General features: G+C 35.9%; 2 protein-coding genes across 8 annotated transcripts in view; one reads left to right on the forward strand and one right to left on the reverse strand.

Annotated features, from left to right (window-relative positions):
• Positions 1-13,833, forward strand: part of LOC105293738 (cleavage stimulation factor subunit 3) — a gene marked incomplete at its 5' end in the record, with an annotated part of 50,980 nt that extends 37,147 nt beyond the window's left edge. The window contains 11 exons of the mRNA XM_011362592.2: positions 762-871; positions 1,257-1,373; positions 1,636-1,710; positions 3,142-3,285; positions 3,675-3,777; positions 6,693-6,762; positions 8,016-8,211; positions 10,430-10,583; positions 11,492-11,586; positions 12,610-12,670; positions 13,109-13,833. Of these exons, the coding sequence (XP_011360894.1) occupies positions 762-871; positions 1,257-1,373; positions 1,636-1,710; positions 3,142-3,285; positions 3,675-3,777; positions 6,693-6,762; positions 8,016-8,211; positions 10,430-10,583; positions 11,492-11,586; positions 12,610-12,670; positions 13,109-13,311 (1,328 nt within the window). The remainder of the gene's footprint in view (positions 1-761; positions 872-1,256; positions 1,374-1,635; positions 1,711-3,141; positions 3,286-3,674; positions 3,778-6,692; positions 6,763-8,015; positions 8,212-10,429; positions 10,584-11,491; positions 11,587-12,609; positions 12,671-13,108) is intronic.
• A 2,666-nt stretch (positions 13,834-16,499) lies between these two features.
• The window catches only part of TCP11L1 (t-complex 11 like 1), a 28,137-nt gene continuing 22,137 nt past the window's right edge, over positions 16,500-22,499 (reverse strand). For 4 of the 7 annotated variants that reach the window (XM_011362521.2, XM_023532045.1, XM_023532047.1 and 1 more), the window contains one exon: positions 20,015-20,369. In XM_011362521.2, coding sequence (XP_011360823.1) covers positions 20,167-20,369 — 203 coding nt within the window. In that variant the 3' untranslated portion in view covers positions 20,015-20,166. Of the gene's footprint in view, positions 20,370-22,499 lie in introns of all 7 variants that reach the window. The other 3 variants (XM_023532049.1, XM_023532048.1, XM_023532050.1) reach the window with 1 other exon arrangement.

Consider the following 22,499-nt stretch of genomic DNA (forward strand, 5'->3'; position numbering starts at 1 on the left):
TTTGGTCATTCTCCACTGCCTTTAAATAGTTTCTTTTTGTGTTTTACGGTTTTTGATTTTTATTTTCAGGAGATTTAATCTGATATAAACTACTCTGCCACTGCCAGAACTAGAATTTGGAACTTTAAAAATTCCTCAATCTTGCCTTGCTCACTCACCTATAGGCCTTTGGAAATACTGGTTTTTATTAGTTTGTTTGTTTGGTTTGGTTGTTTTTTGTTTTTGTTTTTGTTTTTTCCTACACCATTTTTGTATCTACTTCTGTCCTTCCTACACTCCACTTACTCTTTCATCTGACCAGCTTCTATCCCTTCTTCAGGTTTCGCTTTAGATGTCAGTTCCTTAGTGAAGCCTTTCTTGAGTCCCTAAACTATGTTAAGTCCTGCTGCTGTAAGTTTCAAGGGTACGCTGTACTTTCCTCATCACAATACTTATTACTTTTTATAATTGCTTTCTTAATGTTGATCTTTTCAATATACTGCAGACTTCTTGAGTGTAGGAAGTTTTATTCATTGTTGTTTTCATAGTGTCTTTCACATTCCTAGCATATAGTTAGTGCTCAATATATATTAACTTAATAAATGATGGATGGAAGGGGCTTGGGTGGATGATGGTATAAGAAATCACTAAAACTTTTTATTTCTAATTATTATTCATTATTGAGGGCCCTATCTTAGCCTAATAATTTAGTTGTGATGCTTATATTGATAATTTCATATATAATATTTATTTTAATTGAATTTTGTGACTGTCTTCCTTAGTTATGTTTGCTTATGAACAGTGCCTACTCGTGCTGGGCCATCACCCTGATATTTGGTATGAAGCCGCCCAGTATCTTGAGCAATCAAGTAAACTGCTCGCAGAGAAAGGGGTAAGTATTCCTTTGGCTTCCTTTTGGTCTTTTCATGGTTTTGGTATAGTAATAATTTGTTAAAAATAGAACTCTGAATTTTGATAATAAAGGATGAGTGTTGAAAACTTTAATTTATGTCAATATGAATCTTAGTGACACTCTTACATGATTAGACTTCTTTAGTCAGAATTAAAATACAGTGGCTGTTTTTTAAGGTATTAAAGTGATGAATCATTTAGAGTACTTTATGATTCTTCTGTTAAAATAATGGAAGAAGTCTCTGAAATATTTTTAGAATCCAGAAATGTATACGTGTTCCTATATATGTATATAATTAGTGTGTATTTTATTCTCTGAGTTATATTAAAGTTATTGAGAGTGAGCTTTTCCTTTTTTCTCCTAGGATATGAATAATGCCAAATTATTTAGTGATGAAGCTGCTAATATATATGAAAGAGCCATAAGCACTTTATTAAAGAAGAATATGCTTCTTTATTTTGCATATGCAGATTATGAAGAGGTGAGTAAAAATATTTAGAACTTTCTTATAATTGGATTTTTTACTGCAGCACTGATTTTTTTTTTTTTGCTGGCTGCATCTTGCTGAGCGTATTGCTTTTGGTAGACTGAGATGATGCAAAATGAATGCTTATTAGGCTTCAGCTTATTATGTTTATGCTCAAAGCAGGTGCCGTTGGGGGTGCAGCCTCTGGATTCCTCAGAGCTCAAATCCTGCTTGTTTACAGTATATATTTATATCCACTTCTTCTCTACCACCTTAGAGTCGCATGAAGTATGAGAAAGTTCACAGTATATATAACAGACTTCTGGCCATTGAGGATATTGACCCCACCTTGGTGAGTAACTTTATGAATCTCTTTCCCACCTTTGCAGTCTGCTTTAATAACAACAAAAAATTATTTACATGCAATAAAATTCACTGTTCTTATTGTATAGTTCTATGTCTTGACCGGTAACATTGAGTCATGGGACCACCATCAATTAAGATATAAAACACTTTGATCACTCCCAAAAATTCCTTCATGTGACCACTTTGTAGTCAACCTTCCTCTCTCCTAACCCCTGGCAATTACTGACCTGTTCTCTGCTTGATTTTTTTTTCAATGCAGCAATATGAAACAGCTGCAGTGGGGTTTTCTCTATCTAACACCTTCCTTGTGATCATGGTTTGAAGCCATTTATGCCACATAATTGTTGCTTAATAAATATTTCTTATTAAATAAATGGAGGCAGTAGAAACCAGCATCCTGAAAGGGATTGGACAGGAACTCAATTTATCCTAAATTCTGCTCTGTAATAGTGCTTTTTAAAGACCCGAGTTTCTGTAAAACTAAGGTGGATATTTTATTAGAAGGGGAGGAGGACAGGCCAATGCATGGGGATCTAGACCCTTTGCTTCAAGGCAGCTACAAGTATACTGCCTTCTTGCTTGTTTATACTGGCATTCCACTGCCCTAATTGCTGGCATTTATTAATGCTGCTCTAATTAATAGCATTTATAGATTCTAGCAGTGTAGTGACATATTAGTTAAAATTTCTTTCCTCTAGGAACTCATAGTTCATTTATCCATTCATTTATCAGAATTGGGCAACATAGTTTGATATCATCAAAACCAGGCAAGTCAGGACCCTGCTCATAATCATCCTACTTATCATCCAGAGACATTTGTTTGTTGAACAAATATTGCATACTCATTTGTGTTGGCCTGAGTATAAAATGGCTCATAGTTTATCAATAAGGTTATATGGTCCCTGGAAAATAGAGTAGTGGGCTTTTAAAGCAATAAACCAAGAAAATGTGAAGTTAAACATATGTTGTTAAACATGCTTGTATTAGATAAAAATGAGTTCTCTAGGTATTAGCATTCATTAATGGAGTGTTTTACAGTAGTTGCACTTTTATTTCCTCCTTAAAATTTAATTTGTATGATCCGGAATTAAAGAGTAGTGTTGATTGTACAACCTTGTAAATATACTAAAAAAAATTTAACAAATTGTATACTTGAAATGGCAAATTTCATGGTATGTGAATTATATCTCAATATTTAAAAATTAATTTGCATGCCTCTTTAATACTAGAAAAATTTTGCTTGTGGATTTAAGTAGTGCAATATCTATAATCTTAATTTCTGATTTCTTGGGTAGTCAAGATTGCTTAATTCTTATACAGAAAACCTATTTGTATAGGAATAAGGTGAGCCCGTATTAGATGCTACAGGGATCGAATTCTGCTAAGTTATTGAAAACAAGTGCTTTTTTGTGTGTAGGTATATATCCAGTACATGAAATTTGCAAGGAGAGCAGAAGGTATCAAATCTGGAAGAATGATATTTAAAAAAGCGAGAGAAGATACCAGAACCCGCCACCATGTCTATGTTACTGCAGCACTTATGGAGTATTACTGTAGTAAGGTAAGTACTGAAATAAAATACAAAGGTAAAATAATTTCCATCATCTGACATACATTCATTAAAAGAAAAGTAGTCCTAGTTTCTGTCATTAAGCTTTAATTGTTCATGTCATAAGGGAAGTCTAAGTGTATCTGTGTACAGTTACATGGAACATCATCTAAATCCCCACTGCCTGCTAATTCTAATTTATGCTTTATTAAACACCATATTTCTGAATCTAAACCCCCTTGAATGGTTTTTAGCTCTGCAATTTTTGTTTAGCATGTTTTTAATTTCCATTTTCATTCTTAATGTATCTTGTCATATTTAAGTGTTATAGTTTTAATATCCTTTTGAATATCTTGTCTGATATTTCATGGAAATCAGTATTTTCCTCTCTCTACTTCTAGGACAAATCTGTTGCCTTTAAGATTTTTGAGCTGGGGCTAAAGAAATATGGAGACATTCCAGAATATGTTCTGGCCTATATTGACTATCTTTCTCACCTCAATGGTAAGTAGATTCTAGATCCATAATGGTTACATAATATTAAATCATTAATATCATTCTCTGAAATTATGTTGGTGGTTTTTTTCCTTCTTGAGTGTATTATTATTATGTCATCATACCAGAACCAGGCACTTGATAGGCACTCAAGAAATATTTGTGGCCTATCAACCATGAACTTATATTTATTGAGTAATGGTAGGAGGCTTTTGACTCTGCAGAATGGTTAATGCATCATCAATAAAATCCCATAAGTAGTAGGATAAAGCCACAGATTTAGAGTCGGGAACACAGAGTTGTTGATGCTCATCCCTGATGACTCTGGGCAAATCATCTCTTGTGTACAGCCTGGAGGAAATGGCGAGGGGTGATAGGACAGGACAAACAAAAAAAGTCTCTAGCCACCAAAACTCAAAGATGCCCAAGTAGTAAAATAAAATGATGTGAGGCTACTGGAGAAGATATTTCAAAAACAAAGATTATGTTTATTACCATTTTTATTTTTATTTCCTTATCCTGTTGTGATAATAGTAATGGCCATCCTTTATTGAGTTCCTACTTTATACTAGGCACTGTGCTAAGGGATTCATATATACATGTATATATCTCATTTAGTCTAGTTATCCATAGCCCAGGAGATGTGATTTCTTGACTAAAGTGATCTGTTATAAAAATTGGTTTAAGAAAGAAATTTACAATTATGTGCCATGTAAATGATTATAGAATTAAATATCACAGGTATATATCAATGATTTTAATGATATTTTTAAAAATATATAGCATTCTGTATACCCAAATAGTAGAAAAGAATAAAGCTTAAATATGATTTTGTATTTCAGCTTAGTGATTCTACACTCTGGAAAAGGACTTAACTCCAAAAAGTGAGACAGTGGAGCACTTAATTAAACATTTTTTTTTTATATGAAATTAATGTTCCTCACCAATTTTATTTTGCTTGGTTTTTAGAATAGTTACTAGCATATATATTTGCTATTCTAAAAATGAGGTTGATAGCTGATGTCAGCATTATTGTCTTCGAAAATCTGTGTCTTAGTTCACTCATTCATTTATACATCTACTCATCTATTCATCATTTATTCAGTACCTTCTGATTGCTAGTGTTTGGAAATACAAATGTGAATAGAACTTCATTCTTCCTCTCAGAGCATTCTCATGAGAGAATCAAATGTGTAAACATAATTACATCATCATTTGGTACTTCATTGCAGCTAGAGTTCTGGGGTTAGGTGTATAAACTTGTTTCAGGTTTCTCATCAGCAGAATGGTCATAGAAAGACTACGTTTCATATAGTTGTTGAGAGGTTTATATAAGTTTTTGCATGTGTTGTCTTATATGTGGAATATGGTAAGCATACTATAAATGTTAACCGTTTATGGTGATTGTAGCAGTTGTGAAAAAAAACTAAACACTGTAACAGAGTCCTGAATGAAGTACTTTGGAAGCACAGAGAGGAGAGTTTAAGTTCTGCAGTGGTGCTGTGCAATTATGGCAGCCAGTAGACTAGTGAGTATTGAGCACTTGAAATGTGGCTAGGCCAAAATGAAATGTGGTACAGTGTAAAATACATAACAGATTTCAGAGTTAGTATGAAAAAAAGAATATAAAATATCTTAATTTTTCATATTGATTATATGTTGAAATGATAATAATTTAGATCTACTGGGTTAAATAAAATAATTAAAGCTAATTTTTCTGTTTTTACTCTTTTAAATGTGGCTAGCAAAAAATTTAAATTACATATATTGCTTGCATTATGTTTCTTTTGGACAGCGCTTTTCTAGAAGATGTCATAGAAAAGGGACATGAGATGGGTCTTGAAGGGCGAGCATTAGTTAGCCAGGTAAAGATATAGGAAAATACGTTATTCCTGGCAGAGAACACAGCATATAATAAGCAGTTATGTGGAATGGTAAAAAGTGTGTCTGGAGCAAAGCTTGGAACAAAGCAAAAGAATAAAATGCAAGATTTACTTATTTTTTAAATCAGTATTTTAAAGTTTAAGATGAAAACCATGAATATGATGCCATCTTCTTTGGAGCAATACAGAATACATTCAGTACATTTTAAATACATATTTAGTACCATTTTAATCTCTTGGTTTTACTTTGTATGTGGACATATAGTAAAATTGAATAACTGCCCTGAAGCAATAAATGCAACCACTCTGCTGGATTTTTTTTAAAAACAACTTTATTGAGGTGTAATTTATATACCATAAATGCACTCATTTTAAATATATTATTTAATTATTGTTAGTAAATTTACCGCTGTAGTCTTAAATTTTAATAGATCCCTTAGAACTTAGCAAAAAGTATCATTTTCCCACTTCAAGCTATAGAGGACCTCTCAACACTCAAGTTTTAATCCATTTTTGGTGACCATTATTAATTCACTTTTCCTTTGCATATTTATCTGCCAATCTAGATCTATCATACCTATACGAGAATTTAAAGCTAAATATAGTGTAGTCCTGGTGATGTAAAATAAGAAACTTAACTATGTCTAAATTTGAGCTTGCCATGCTTCACAGTCAGTGTATTTAAAAAATATCAATAGTCTGACACTTATAATGGCAGCAGATACATAACTTTCATTATTTTTAAAAGGAAAATGGGATGCCTGGTTCAGATATCACATTGTTATAAATCATTTGATATTATAACTACAATATACTGAGGTAGGCTGAACTACCTGGCTTCTAGTTATAGCTCTGTTCTCAGTAACAGCGAGCCAGGTAAACTCATTTAACATTTTTGAACTTCAAGTTTCCTCATCTATAAAAATTGGGTGTAATAATAATTACCTTTCTACATAGGATTAAATGAGATAATGCCTGTGCAAATATACTGTTGAATTGTAAAACTGAATTTTTTAATATTTAAAAACTTTATTATCCTAGAGGACAATAATACCCGAGTTTTATTTGAACGAGTTTTAACATCTGGAAGCCTTCCTCCTGAAAAGTCAGGGTAAGCCATTGTGAAAATTTGTCGGTCAGGTTCTAATGGTGGCTTGAATACTTAAATTGTGATCTATGGGATGAACGTTTGCTGGTTGAGTATAAGTTTCAGGAGAAAGTTCTCTCCTTCTCTCTTGAAGCTTAACTTAATAGATTCCTACCTGCAATATTTTCCTACCTGTTTAATTTTTTTTTAGTTTTTGCATACCGATTAGAATTGTTTTGAGAGATACCGTAGGAATTTATTATTTATTTTAATATATTTTACTAGTTTACTATATTCCTAGAAATTGATATGGACACATTGAAAAGTGTACTGAGATGTTTACCTCCCTTACTCAAGAGCAAAGACTATTGAAAGTTTCTTTGACACATTATATCCCTGATTTATGGTTTTGACTGTCATTTTTACCAGACAGGAACAACACGGAATAGTGGTACAGTGGGAATAGTAAGACTCTGGAGTCTTGGGGTGCGTTCAAATTCCAGCTTAGCCAACTACACCTTGGCCAAATCTCAAAACCTTGCCAACTCGTACTTTCTCATCAAATAACAATAGTATCTGCAAATGTAGGATTTTCATGATAGTCTTATAATTGGTGTATAATAGATCCTCAGTATATTACTTTGGTACAAAGGTGCTTAATGACACTTAAGTAGAGTTTGGCTATTAAAATAGCAGTGAGGCCCAAATTTATCTCCAATAATCCATATCAATGGGTAAAAATAGAGAGCACTTATATTTTTATCCGTACATTGAACAAAGAATGTATTCTACATTTTAATTCATATCACTCAGCAAAATGGTAAAGCCACATTAATTCAGGAGAAATTGGAAATCTGTCCAGGTTCATTTTTCAGCTCTTCCACCTAGAGTTTACCCTCTCTAGGATAAATATCTCTCTTATTGACCACAAATGATAGGGAGATATGCTAAATAAGTAAAAACTGGAAGGGCATTAGGACAGAAGTATTTAAGATGAAATGTTATGATGTCTATAATTTACTTTCAGATACTTAAGCAAAAATAAGATGAAGCAAATATGGCAAAATATTAACACTGATTAAATCTAGGTAATGATGTATATAGGTAGGTATTTGTTATACTATTCTATTTTTCTATAGTTTGGAAATCCTTATAATAAAGAAGAGACTTTTATAATTTAAAAAAAGGAAGAGGGGAAACTTAAGGCTTGTTTGTAAATGGACCCCCTGCCCCAAACCCAGAATAATTAAGTATTGATTGTATTTATTTTCTTACAGAGAAATCTGGGCCCGATTTCTAGCTTTTGAAAGTAATATTGGTGATCTAGCCAGTATACTCAAAGTGGAGAAAAGACGGTTTACAGCATTCAAAGAAGAGTATGAAGGCAAAGAAACAGCTTTACTAGTAGATAGATACAAGTTCATGGATTTGTATCCTTGCTCTGCAAGTGAATTAAAAGCACTTGGATATAAGGTATGTACTTAAGATCAAGATGTGTGTAGTGTCCTTTTCCAGTGTTTTAGAATAGTTCATGGATAAACCTCACTCTAAAGTAAATTCTGAAATAGAAATTAATCTAGTTTTAGAGTAGATTTACAGAAAACAAGAAACAAAAATCAGGAATTTTCCTTGGGTTTATGAAACATTGGGTGTCAAAAGTACTGAACAAAATGAAAATTAAAATGAGATTTAACAAATGCTTTCAGTTCTTTCCCTGAAATTGTAAACGTCTTATATCTGGTAGGCAGATAGATGGAGGTGTTGGAGAGGGGAGGAAAACAAAAGGAAATCTGAATGTCATCTTAGATATTGCATTTTTTCCTAATAGTTCTTAAAACTGATGAACGTATTTTGACAGGAGATCTTAAACCAAATGTAGTTCCTGTTACATATTTGTAGGTATAATGAAAGAGCATTACAGCTTGTTAAATCCACAAATTTCTTTGAGAGAACTCTACCTTTAAAGTGGCACTCCTTCAGCGGGGCCCTGGAGGAAATTAGCTTATCTAGGAATGGAACCCCTCTGACCACTGAGTTGTTGGGGGACAAGTCTGACTACCTGAATCTGTTCAGACCAGGAAGAAGGATTAATGTTTATGCAGCCCCAGAAATAGGCCTTGCTGAGAAAACCATTGTTCTATCATTTCTTGATTTTTCTGTGTCATATTAACTAAGACTGAGATGGAAATCCAAAGGGAAGCTAAGTCCACGAGAGTCTTGGGTCCCCATCACCCAGCCAGCATTAGAGTGTTCCTTACCTTCATTCTCTGGTCTTCACTGCCCTCTTTTGGCCTGGGTCTCACTGGTCTGGTGTCCAACCCAGATTAAAATGTTCGAGAAAAATTACCCATAGTTAGACTTTGGACCTTTTTATTAATGGAAGCTCCAGTTCTGTACCAGTCCCAGATTCCTATTCTGAGCTAAGGGGTTACTGCTCAGGGCTGAACAGCTTTTGCTTCTAGTTTAACTGTTTCTCAACAAAAAGCCAGACATTTTAGACCTGTCAATTTATTAGAAAAGACTGCTTCAACTTTGCCGAGATGAAAATGGAAATTAAAGAAGTTAATGAAAATAAAGAGCTTACTATTTCCAAGAAGAACCGCTTCTTGAATATGAGTTTTCCATCTTCTATTTCTATTTCTACTCTTTTGTGCTTCTTTGTGTATAACATGTTAGTGAGAGAGGGAAAGTGAAGAAAAAGTGATTCCCAATGGGCCTACTCATTTAGATTTGCCACCAACTGCATTTGTTGTCACCAATCGTATATAAGCTAATTTTGAAAAAGTGAAACATCCTTGTATCTCTTGAAGGCAAAAAGGGTTCTAGACAGACAGGTTGATACAGGTTGGCTTATAGCAGAGAAATTTCTTTGGGGTAGGATCTCTGCTAATAGGTGGCTGTATTGCTGCCTTTGGAGAGTCGTTCCCAGCCCTGGCAGGGCATTGCTATACTAAAATGACGGTGGATGGGTTTGAGGGCAGAGAGGCCTGTGCTCCCAGTCCTCTCTCTACTTCTTGGCTGTATAATCTTGGAAATATCAGAACCTTTTTGAGCTTCAGTTCCTTCTCTAAAATGGAGATGTTATTATTTGCCTCATCAAAGAGGGAATAAATGGTTAAAATTGTCTTACAAATAATGGCTACTCAATAAGTGTTCCTTCTCCCTGTAATAGTATGTTGGGAATAATTTTTTATTTCATTAGCAAACTCTTATTAACTAGTGTAAAGATGATAAACTTTATTTTAGCTTTCAGCAAGACCTCAATTCAGTGCTTCACTTAAACTGATAGATATTCAATTCAGTGGATGGGGGCAGGTGTCGGAAAAATACCTAAATTGCAGATTTTCTTCCAAACTACCCTACTCTCTAATTGGTGCTCAGTCATATATTTACCCACAAAGCTTGTATCTATCAATCTGACATATGTCCTATGTGGCAACACTGTGTCTAAATCATTCTTAACTGGGGTCCGGTAATGTTATAAAACACCAAATCTTTTGAGTCTTCTAGCTTTCCTTGTTAAGTATTTAACAGTCATTACCATCATCAAGTTCTTGTGTATTCCTCTTCATTCTCTCTTTCTGTGGTTTTAACCCAATTATTCAGTGTAGCCTCAAAATTGTAGAATTGCACAATTATACTCTGTAAGTCCCTTTTTCAGGTTTAGGATTCTTCTGTTCTGCATTTTCAGGATGTCTCCCGTGCTAAACTAGCAGCTATAATTCCAGACCCAGTTGTAGCTCCTTCTATAGTGCCTGTTCTGAAAGATGAAGTGGATAGAAAACCAGAATACCCTAAACCAGATACCCAGCAGATGATTCCATTTCAGCCACGACACTTAGCACGTAAGCCATGACTTTAGATCCAGTACTGAGACCTCAGTTTGTTTATTGATTTAAATCAGAGATGGGGTGGAGAGGGGTGGGCAGAGTAATGTGTCCTTTCCATTGTAGGTTAATTACCAGACTAGGGTCACTAGGACAAGTGACTTGACTATAATCTTTGAACCACATTAAAAATGTCAAAAAAAAACCTCACTAATCCAGATTTCAGTAACCCATTTTGGCAGTGATACTTGAACAGTTTTCAGACATGCTGCTATATACAGATTACCTATACAGCTGGAAACTTACTTCACTGATATTATTTGGTATTATTTATACTTACTAATGAGTAGTAAACCCTCTAGATCCTATTTGAACCAGGCCTTTAATGATTAAGTATGTTGTTGAATAACTAACTTTAAACAGGATTGCTGAACAAATGACTCATTTGTTCTTAGGAATGGCTTAGGAATGGTCTTTGACAAAAATAGACGTTAGTTCAGCCCCTGGGTTGTATTATGCAAGGTCACTTGTTTGTTGTTGTTGTTTACACTTGCCTCCCATTGGCCATGGGGTTGAGACTGCTCTCAGTGTGTCACCCACTTGAGTTTGGTCAAACATGTAAAGCACTAAAAGCAATTTAAAACATCCAGAACAAAGTAACATAGACATCTATGTACATAAAGTACATCTTTATGTACAAATTGTTTATTTTAGCTCTTAAATGTATAGAAATTCTGCCAGACATCTATGTACATAAAGTACATCTTTATGTACAAATTGTTTATTTTAGCTCTTAAAGGTATAGAAATTCTGCCAGACATCTATGTACATAAAGTACATCTTTATGTACAAATTGTTTATTTTAGCTCTTAAAGGTATAGAAATTCTGCCATTCCATCTGACCCCTACTTTTCTTTCTCTTACAGCTCCAGGCTTACACCCTGTCCCTGGTGGAGTATTTCCAGTACCACCTGCTGCTGTCGTTTTAATGAAACTTCTCCCTCCTCCTATCTGTTTTCAGGTTTGTTGACTATGTTCATGGTAGATACTTGGTCTATAGGTTATAGTAACTGACTGCTTTTCCTCTTGTATTGTGGGAAATATAAAGTAGTGCTGTTTTAATTTGTCAGATTATTGGGTATTAAAATTTATTTGTGTCAACATCACTAATCATTAGGGAAATGTAAATTAAAACCACAGTGAGCTATCACTTCACACCTGTCAGAATGGCTAGTAACAATAAATCAACAAACAAATGCTGGTGATGATGTGGAGAAAAGGGAACCTTCATGCACTGTTGATGGGACTGCAAATTGGTGCAGCCACTACGGGAAACAGTGTGGAGGTTCCTCAAAAAATTAAAAATAGAACTACCATATGACCCAGCAATGCCACTTCTGGGTATTTATCTGAAGAAATCCAAAACACTTATTTGAAAAAGATACATGTATCCCTATGTTCACTGCAGCATTATTTACAATAGCCAAGATATAGAAGCAACCTGTGTCCATCAACAGAGGATTGGATAAAAAAGAGGCGGCAGATATATTACTTGGCCGTAAAAAAGAATGAAATCTTACAATTTGTGACAATATAAATAGCTCTAGAGGGTATTATGCTAAGTAAGTCAGACAGAGAAAGACAAATACCATATGATTTCACTTATATGTGGAATCTAAAGAACAAAATAAATGAACAAACAAAACAGAAGCAAACTCATAGATACAGAGAACAAACTGATAGTTGCCAGACTGGAGGGGGATTGGAGGGATGGGTGAAAAAGGTGAAGAGATTAAGAAGTACAAACTGATTAAGTTACAAAACAATCATGGGGATGTAAAGTACAGCATAGGGAATATAGTCAATAGTATTATAACAATGTATGATGTCAGGCGGGTATTAGTCTTATGGGGAGATCACCACATAAGTTATATACATGTCTAACCACTGTGCTATATACTTGAAACTAATACAATATTGAATATCAACTGTAATTGAAAAATAAAAAATTTAAGAAAATTAAATTTTATTCGTGTCAAAATAGGGTCCCTTTGTACAAGTGGATGAACTGATGGAAATTTTCCGAAGATGCAAGATACCAAATAGTAAGAGATAAAAGTGCCTTTTCTTAGAGTGGAATTCACGTTGTTGTCTACTATTCAGGAAAGACTGTTATTCTTTGCCACTGAAGTTTCCAAAACCAGCTAGCCACCTTGTAGAAGTACGAAGAAACCTAGGAGTGATCCAAACCCTCTCTGGCACAGATACTTGTTCATATTCTGATTCCTCTAAGTAAAATGTCCTAAAAGCTTATCGTTTCTAATCATGCACTATCAGACTTGGCTTATGAAAACAATTTTATTAATTTTAACAGCAGATTTTGTCTTTTCCGTTAATTATTTAGTGCCAGTAGTACCATCCATGCTGTGCTAACAGTAGGCTTGAGATTAACTATAAAGTATCTGAAAGTGTGTGTGCATGTTCTTTCATAGCAATGTAATTTTCAGCACCTTCCAACAGCCCTTTCTGTTTTGTTTCAATAGCCGTGGAGGAAGCTGTGAGGATCATTACTGGCGGAGCCCCAGAGCTGGCTGTAGAAGGCAATGGCCCGGTAGAGAGTAATGCAGTACTCACCAAGGCCGTCAAAAGGCCCAACGAGGATTCAGATGAGGATGAGGAAAAGGGGGCCGTCGTCCCCCCGGTTCATGACATTTACAGGGCACGGCAGCAGAAGCGAATTCGGTGAAGCAGGCTCAAAACCTGCCTCTGAAAGAAAACTCTTATCCAGGATTCCCTTTTTGCCTCTTAAGTCATATGTTTGAAAGAGACAGTGCTTTGTTACAAGCATTTGGTTCTTGGAAACAAAGTTGTATTGTCATTGGTGCCTCTATCATATGGTTCTTGAGAAATAAACAAACCAACCTGTGTGAATTTTAGAATATGGAACAGACCTATGCTCTAAACAAAATTAGTTTTTCAAAAATGTGAGAACAGTACAAAATGGCAGAACCACATTTTGTTCCCTCTTCAAGGGTGTCTTGTATGTGCCGCTTGAAGGCTTGTGAGTTTTCAACAGTTTTATTTTAAAAACTGGATGGCTTATGATTGTAAAGCATTTTATCACATTTTCTGAAAACAGTCGTTCTCGGTTTGCTTACGTAGAGTCCTGCCTTATTGTTTGTTTTTATTTATGGCAGAATGTATGGAATCTGTTTTGTAGTTTAAAATTTTAAAACAATCCTTTAAAAAATAAAAGGATCTCAAAAAACACACCTCCATCTGCTACTTTCATTCAGAATTTATTTAAAATAGCTACTTAATTTTATGTTATTTGGCCAATACCATTTCAAAGTAAACGTCAACAATGCACGGAAGAGCCATCCTAGTACATACACTTAACTGCATGTCCTCCCTGGTCTTTTGGGGGACTTACTGCAAACATGAGGGATCCATTTTTAAGAGGCAAATGAAACATTTTAAAAATCCTCAAATATGTGTGAGAATTCCTTTAACCACCCACTGTCCTGTTCTAACATAAATATATTTCAGAAGGAGTCCAGGGCTCAAGAACATTTTTTTATGAGCTAAACATAGATAGCACTAAAGAAAACTAGTTGATTAACCAAATTTAATTACAATGAGCACAAAGTTGCCATGCAAATTAAGTTCAAAGAATTACCTTTTGTTCTGTTAGCAACATTACCTCCTTTTGACTTATTTCTAGAAAGCCTAATATAAAGAAAACTAGTCGAGGCTAAGCATTATGATTCAGAAAAGCTAAAAATCAAGAAGGAAAAAAATGAGGAACAGTATTATGATTATAAAGAAACTATCTTACAATATTGGGTACACAATTTAGAATTTGCATTCAAATGTGATTAAATGTTAATCTTACATTTTAAAATCAGCTTCAAATATTTCTTTAAAACTCGTAATGAAAAAAGGGTTATCATGAATCATTTTCTTATATACACCTATATGTAGCAAGGTTATATTTTCATAGGTTGGTCACAAGTATGTGTTTCCTGTTTTTTCTCATTGAAGCTAAAATTTCCTTAAAGTCAGCTGGCTTTAATTCAGATTTTGTTATCCTCTCAAGTATCATTTTCAAGCTGTGTAAGGTTTTTTTTAAATATTATGGTTATCAACAAAACCATCTAAGAGGCACAAGTAGTACTATGTAGGATAGGTTTTAAAATATAGAGAATATAGAGGTATAGAATTTTTCCTGAAGTGCTACCTTTGGGTAGTGTTTTGATAATGTCTATAGTAGTGTTCCCATAAACAACAAAACAAAACCACATGAATGCACATGAGAAATTATCTTTATTTTAGCATTGTAACACACACACACACACACACACACACACACACACACACAGCCCTACCTTGCTGAAAAGTGCCACAAAGCACATTAAGGCCATCATGTCTATTATAATTGCTCCTACTGCAGTTATTTCTAAGATTTTTTCCCCTAGAAATTCTCTGACCTTTAAACATAAAAAGGATTACTTCTCATTAGAATAAAACATTTTCTAATATTCTAACTGCTGTAGATATATATGAATTTTTAGTTTTTAATATGATTCTGTGTGAATATTTGGTAATTCCTTTTGTAAACATAGCTGAACAAGAAGCATAAAGTTAGAAATCTGAACTAACTTTTGGAATCATAATATGCAGACTCTTGGCATAGCTGATCTTACATGTCCAAGCACTCTTCATTTCTGTATTGCCAGACGCAGAGAAATTTCCAAAAAATACCCCCATGTTTTTCCTTTTTATAAAAACAATGACAGAATCTCCCCCACAGTTCTAGAACTGGATAAAATTTAAGGACTGTAAGTGCTTCCTAAACAAAAACCAGTCAAACTCTGGTCTTTAGAACTAAATTTCAAACAAGAGGTTATATCTATATTGCCACACCTAGTAAAGTACAAGGTCGTAACTACCTAGTAAATGTAAAACTGAACAACCAAATTGTACCACTAGAAAAGAATGAAAAAAAAAATGAAATGCACTTTTGTCAACATACTGGCCTTAGTCAATAATTATGATTTTTTTTTGGTAACTTAAAACCCTTTATTGGCCTATATTTAATATGTAAAACTAAGTTCATTTACATAATAGTAAAAGTAAAATTGCCATGTTAACAAATTTTGGGTTTTTACATTTCAATTCCCAAAACAAACTTTATTAAAGTTTGTAGTTTTTCCTTGTGACATTCGGCAAGTGAAATATTTTCTTTCATAAAAAATTCATAAATCTTGAAAGATAATTCATACCAAGTAACAAAACTTCAAAACTATGTTACTGATTTAAGTAAATTCTTAAATACTCAACAGAAGTGTCAGCTTACCAAGCTTTGGAAATAAAAGTCAAGAAAAACAATTTGGCACTTTACTAAATTTTCTTCCCTGACTGAGCCCTGACCAAAGTTCTGCTGTGAGCAGAAGGAAGACAGTGCTTTAAAAAGCAAAGGCAACGTGAATGAGAAAGACAGAAAACAATAGTGTTACTTCAATTGCAAGTTTGCTTTTTAGATGTTGCACTTAAAGGTTCTCAGTGTTTTGTTCAGATAAGACAAACCTAAAAATGGTGACATACAACTATTGCCACTAACTCCAATAAATAAGCGACGCTCCATCAAACTGGGCCTATAAGTTAGTTCTGGTTCTTCATTTCAGAAGGCAATACAGTCAGGTATGACAGAAACCCATAGTGGGTTTCTGCCCTGTTTAGGTTTCTGACAGTTACTTTTGGGGGCTCTAGCTATTTCTGAAAGCATCAGTGAACATTTGATAGGGTAAAAGAACTTATTGGGCTTAAAGGCTTTCCCCTCCCCTCATGCCATCAAGTTGCTTTGCATACTATGAAAAAGAGGCTAATCCATTAAAATAGTTATTTAATACGAAATCCAATTTAAATACACAATTGCAAACATTATTGTATTTCTTTATTTAGATTATGTTTCCAATGAGACAATGCCTTTAAATATGAGTGTTATAGCCCATCATCCAATACTGTTCAGCCATCCATTCATTTGTTCATTCATGCATTCATTTAGTTCAAATAATAACACAGAGGTGGAGATAAGGAGAAATCACTGGGGTGGAGGTGGATGTTGGGAGATAAGGTAAAATTGCAGCTCTAGCACAGAAGAGATGATGAAAGAAAATAACAGTCTGGAAACAGGATAGGAAGAAAACTGTCCCTACAGGCCTGTGAAATGTGTGTGACTGAAGGGAGGCAGGACCCCGACAGTTGATAACAGATGTGCACCTACAAGTAGAGGGTTATATGCTCTCCTTTGTTGTTAATAAAGCAATTTATAATCCTTTCCTGTGTACAAAAATTCTAATATCCATTATCAAATTCAATACTCACAGGAAGTATGAGTTAGTAGTGTTCCCATTCTACAGAAGAAAATATTGAGAGCCTAGGGAGACTGACTAGCCAATACCATAAAACCAGTAAGAAGGCAACAGAGGACTCAAACTCAGACCTTCCTCTAAATCAGGAGTGTGTGTACAATCCTACTACATCCTACTGAAGTTACTGCAGTCAGATTTATCACAGAACATCAGAACTGGAAAGGAGCTTAAAGGTCAAGTCCAGTTCTTTCATTTTATAGGTTTTAGTAAAAGGTCCTGATTTGCCCCACCTGGTAAGTAACAGAAATGAGATCAGAACTCTTGACAGCTCCCCATCTTTCCGCTCTACCAGCATGCCTCAAAATGAAAAGAAACAAATGTTATACATACAAATCAGGGCATGCCAAAAGGTCACTGGAAATCAAACAGCAAACACCTATTCCCTTTGGAAATCACCAGAAAAGCTGGTGGCAACAACATCCCTTTATTCTCAGGAATTTCAAGGCCTTAGAGAAATGAAAACAAGTACTGCTCCCAAAACAGAACTGCTGAATAACCCATTTACAATAGTCAGCCTGTATGTCTACCTGATATTGTATCAAACCGATTAATAACTTTTCTTCACAGAGAAAAAAGTTCTCATACATCTGTCTACTGCATTTAATTGACAAGACAGTCTATCAGTGTGGTTCTTACCTGAAACATAGTTGGGTTACATGGTTATATAAACAATCACATTTCACAGCTAGCTTTAAAAGTAATGGCATTTTTTTAAAAAACACCTAGACTGATAATCCATTTACCCATCTACCCAACTGAAAGCCGACAAAGCAGTAATTACTGCTCCAGACATTCATTCATTCATTCATTCATTCACTCATTCATCCATCCATCCATCCATCCATCCATTCAGGAGACTATCAAATAAATCTGAGACATGTTGATATTGACCTCCTCTCAAGGCTCTCAGTTCTATCCACCAAATGAACTCAGCATTTTCGTAAAAGACACTTGTTTCCACAAACCTGTTAGGCAGGAAATCATGTTAAATCCAATCCATATACAGTATAAAGAACCAATTCAATGCAGGATAATTTATATGCCATAAGGATATTTTGTCTTGGAGGAGGAGCTAGAGAGCTGTAGGGAGGAGTTATAAGAAGATGCTTAATTAATGAACATTTCCTGAGTGACTAAATGAACTAAGTGAATTTTCCTGGCCCTTAGTGATAATCCTATGAGATTCCAGGAAGAAAATTGCTCACTTATCTTCAAAGAGCAACAACAAAACAATTCAATATGAATATTTTGATTCTGAACTTTGCCTCCTTCATTTTTGGCTTTGGCCACACAACTCCACCAGAGGAAACTGAGGTAGGGGGCATCGTGAGAGTCTGTGAAACTCTGTTACACTATATGCACTAAGATTTCAAACTGTCCAAACTTTGTCAATTTAGGAACTCATTAGGGGCAAAAAAAATCTTGTGAGAGTTAACGCTTCCAAAAGAAAGCAAAAACAAGAATTTTTGAGATTTAAGAAGAATAATTGCCGGAGGTGGTGCTCTACCCAGTGTGTTTGGGGGTAAAGCTCCTCTCCTTTGTCCTTGGAAGAAGGAGAAAGCACCCCAAACACGCCAAGGCTGCGGCAGGCTGAGTGCTGCCCGGTTGCTTCTCAGCCCAGAACCTGGTATCACACAGCCCATGAGCACAGTGCCACAGAGCAACCTACCGCCAGAAACGATTCCAAGAGTGGCCTCATTGAACACACTATAAAAGATACGATTTTGTTCTTGAAAACTCCTAGGTACTGAACTTTTTATCCCTTTCCAATGAAACCAGGGAAGATTTGTCCTTGAGTCGAAACTTTAATAATATGGTTTCTGACCACATAATGCAGCATAGTTCTGACTGCAAGTAAAAAAACATGTAATATGTATTTGGAGAAATCATATCCCCGCCAGTATGACCATTCACTCCTTGGAAGCCTGGTATCACTGGACAGTCTACATGGTAAATGTTTCTCAGGTTGCCTCCAACCTTGTCCCTCACTGCACCCCACCCCTCATTGCCTTTAATAAAGGGATTCCTTGCAATATTTCACCCCGTGCTGTTCTGGCAGTTGGAGACCCCTCCAGCAACTTCATGGCTCTGCTTCTAATATTATGTCTCTGTCTGAAATATACACGTGCACACGTTTATTTTTTTACTAGACCAGGTCATCTATAAGATCCAAACTTCTCTTTCAGTCACAGGATACGTCAGGAATTCTGGTCACTGAAGTTCCTCGAAAAATACTGCTCGAAACAGGATTATCTATGACTTCCTTACCAAAGAAATAAGTAAACTTATCCTATTTTATCTGAAAACACGTAACTCTACTTCTGGGATTCTAATCTAACCAATACATCTGTGTATTGTGTCAGAGTGAATTTTTCCGTAAAAACTCCAGACATTTACTTCTTTTATATTATACTAACATATATTTAAAATATATATATATATTTCCTCCTTGACTTTCAAGGCTTAAAAGTTAAAGAGTTTCCTTTCTCTAGATCCCATAAGTCATAACTGCTGTCATCAAGGCTCAGGAATAATTCTGTATAAAAGAATAAGCTTTTTAAAATCAAGTAACTCCTCTACAACAAAAAGGCTCTGGGGCTCTGGCTAGGTCAGACAGGGGGAAAGCAATAAATGGGGTGGGAAAAGTCAGTGAGACTACACGTAGTCCTTCTAACACAAAATAACCTGGCGGGATGACAGATGGGAGGCTGTGCGACAGAGGGGCAAGAATCTAAACATGGCCATGGCTGTTTCTTTTATTCTTGGGTGGCTGTCAGGTACTCTTGAGTGTTTGAAAGAAAAATTACCCGGATGGCAAAAGGGAGGTCCCAGCCTTTAGGGGGAAGCAGATACAATCAGGATGCCAGGGGTAGGGGTGGAGACACATGGCAGTCAACTGTTTAAAAGCTGAATGCTACCTATGAAACTCAAGATAAGAAAACGTTTCTTTGATTTGTAAACTTGCACTCATAAATATAAACCCTCAAAATAGAATTCAGTGCATTTTTCAACAAGTCTTTTCAACAGTGATATATAATATTCTTCCTTTTGTAATCAATACTATTAAATAGAAATGTACTAAATAGCCATTTTCCAAAGCACTATTATAGTTGAGAACACGTATTCTGAGTTGAGTAGATCACACTGCCGCTGTAGGAGCATACGTGCTAGGCTCTGACAAGGATTTTACTGAGGATTGCATCGTAGTAGGGACTGAAGACCATCTTGTTGTAGTTGACCAGGCGAACGAATTTAACAGCAACTTCCTCCAGCTCTTTTTGGACTGGACCTAATCCCCCAGGTACTGCGGGCAATGGCTTCTGATGACCCGAGGCAAGGTAGGTTTCTAAGAAGGTCAGGATTCGGGCATCTGTGATAGAAAAAAAGCAGTTGGTTGTTTCTTGTTTAGAGTGACTTTACAAACTTCTCAATATGCTTCAGTTTTTAGCTTAAACTTCACCTTTTCAGAGAAGTCTTTCCTGACCACTGCCTGGACCAGGTACCCGTTGCACCTTGCACTTCTGAACAGTCATCACATGTGTAGTTTCCTCTCCCCCTCTAATGGTTAGTTTCATGAGGGCAGGAACCATGCTTGTTTTGTTCATCATGCTCTCCTCAGCATCCAGCACAGTGTCTGGCATGAAACCTGGCCCCAGTAAAAACTCAGAATACATTTGGAGAGCAAGAATAAATGTGTGAGTGAATAAAGGGAGACTACAGTGGTGATAGGTTCTGCTCTCAGAAAAGCAAGACACTGAGACCAACATTAGCATGGCTGATCACAGATTCCAGTGCTGTTGGCTTGTGATCTGTCTTTTCCCACTAAGTCCACATGTAAGCAGCGTGCGCCTCCTTCCTTAATGCCTACAATGGAGGGCCGTGGGGCTGTCGGCATCTGTTAGCTTGTCCTGCTCTGAGGAATAATTTAGGTTGATGCTTTTTTAGCCCACTCCCCTCTATGATGCTTCTGCACTCTCTTCTGTATCTTCATCAGCCAAAAAAGAGTGTGTGCCACACTTCTTGTAGCTTTGATTACAAAAGCAATAGGGACATTTATATTGAATGGGCTTTTTCAAACTACATACCCACACCCTGTCCTGGGGAACCCTCTCAACTGCAAATAACTCTCACCTTTCGGAACCCAGTAACCCACTGACAGAAACTGCTGACCGATGAGTCTGATCATCCCTGTTCCAAAGTGAGTTTGGTATTTTAAAGTTCCCAGAGCTGGGAGCCTCACCCAGAAGTAGAGATCCTTATCTCAGTCCTGCCCGAGGGCTGGTTTTTATGTCTATAACTGGCTCTGACTAAACAACCAGATGGCAGGACACGGAGCAGCTCATCAGTCCTTGGTCAGTCTATTTACAGGCACTTTCCTGCATCTCTACTAAGGGCAATAATACCGAGGGCCCTGCTGAATCTTCGAGAGGCTCCTCCTGAGTGATCCACAAAGGAAACCGTGACCCATGCCGGCTGGGATAAAACAACTTAATTTTTTAAAAGCCATCGATCTATGTAATGGATCTAATATTTTCATAAAATATTAGTTAAGACTTAAAAAAAATCAAAGCGCTCATAGTATTGGAAATAGGCCCATGTCTCTGGTTGAACCTTCTACTCCAATCTGAAGTCTGATAACCATAGATCATTCAGCTTTTGCCTGAAGTCTGCTAATTTTTCATTATTTATATATTGAATATGTATCACAAAGGAGGTGAGGAAGGACTTAAAAATTAAATTATGTTAAAGATATATCTGAATTTTTTAACTTAGATAAACATTGTATTCCTTGATCAACCAGTGAACAGAATTTTTCACAGTGCCAGTGCTGTGATGAGGAAAAGTAACAGCGAATACAACACAGTAATATTTTTAATAATAGCTCTTTATCGACTACTTACTATGTGCTGCCAGCTACTATGGTGGGCACTTAATATCTTATCATCTAGTCCTCTCCATGGAGGCTTCACAGGTAGGCATTTCCAGCCCCTCTCCCTTCTCTGGAGGAAGGGGGAAAGGCTGAAAATTCCAAGCTTCTAATCATGGCTTGGTCTTTCTTGTGACCAGCCCCATCCAGGAGCCCATCAAGTCCCCTGACTAGAAAAGACACTCCTACCACCCAGGAAATTCCAAATGATTGAGGAGCACTAGTCGAGAACCAGGGTCAAAGACCAAATATTAGAACACAAGATGCTCCTAGTGCTCTTAACACTTAGGAAATTACAAGGGTTTTCTGAGCTCTGAGCCAGGAACCCGGGGGAGAGACCAATATACATATTTTCTATTATTTTACAATGCTAGTTTTGAACCACGGTCTGTGATTCCAAAGTCAGAGCCTTCAGAACAATGATGGCTGACAGGTCACTTGTCTAAAACTCTGGGTCACCCTCATGGCATTATGGCGATTAATTACTCTCTCTTCACTCACCAACACTCATAATCCATCAAAACCTCTTTAGATTCCTTCAGAGGGACCTCTCTGCCAGCCTCTCTGAGGGCA

This window comes from Pteropus vampyrus, unplaced genomic scaffold, assembly GCF_000151845.1.
Source record: "Pteropus vampyrus isolate Shadow unplaced genomic scaffold, Pvam_2.0 Scaffold76, whole genome shotgun sequence".
NCBI lineage: Eukaryota > Metazoa > Chordata > Mammalia > Chiroptera > Pteropodidae > Pteropus > Pteropus vampyrus.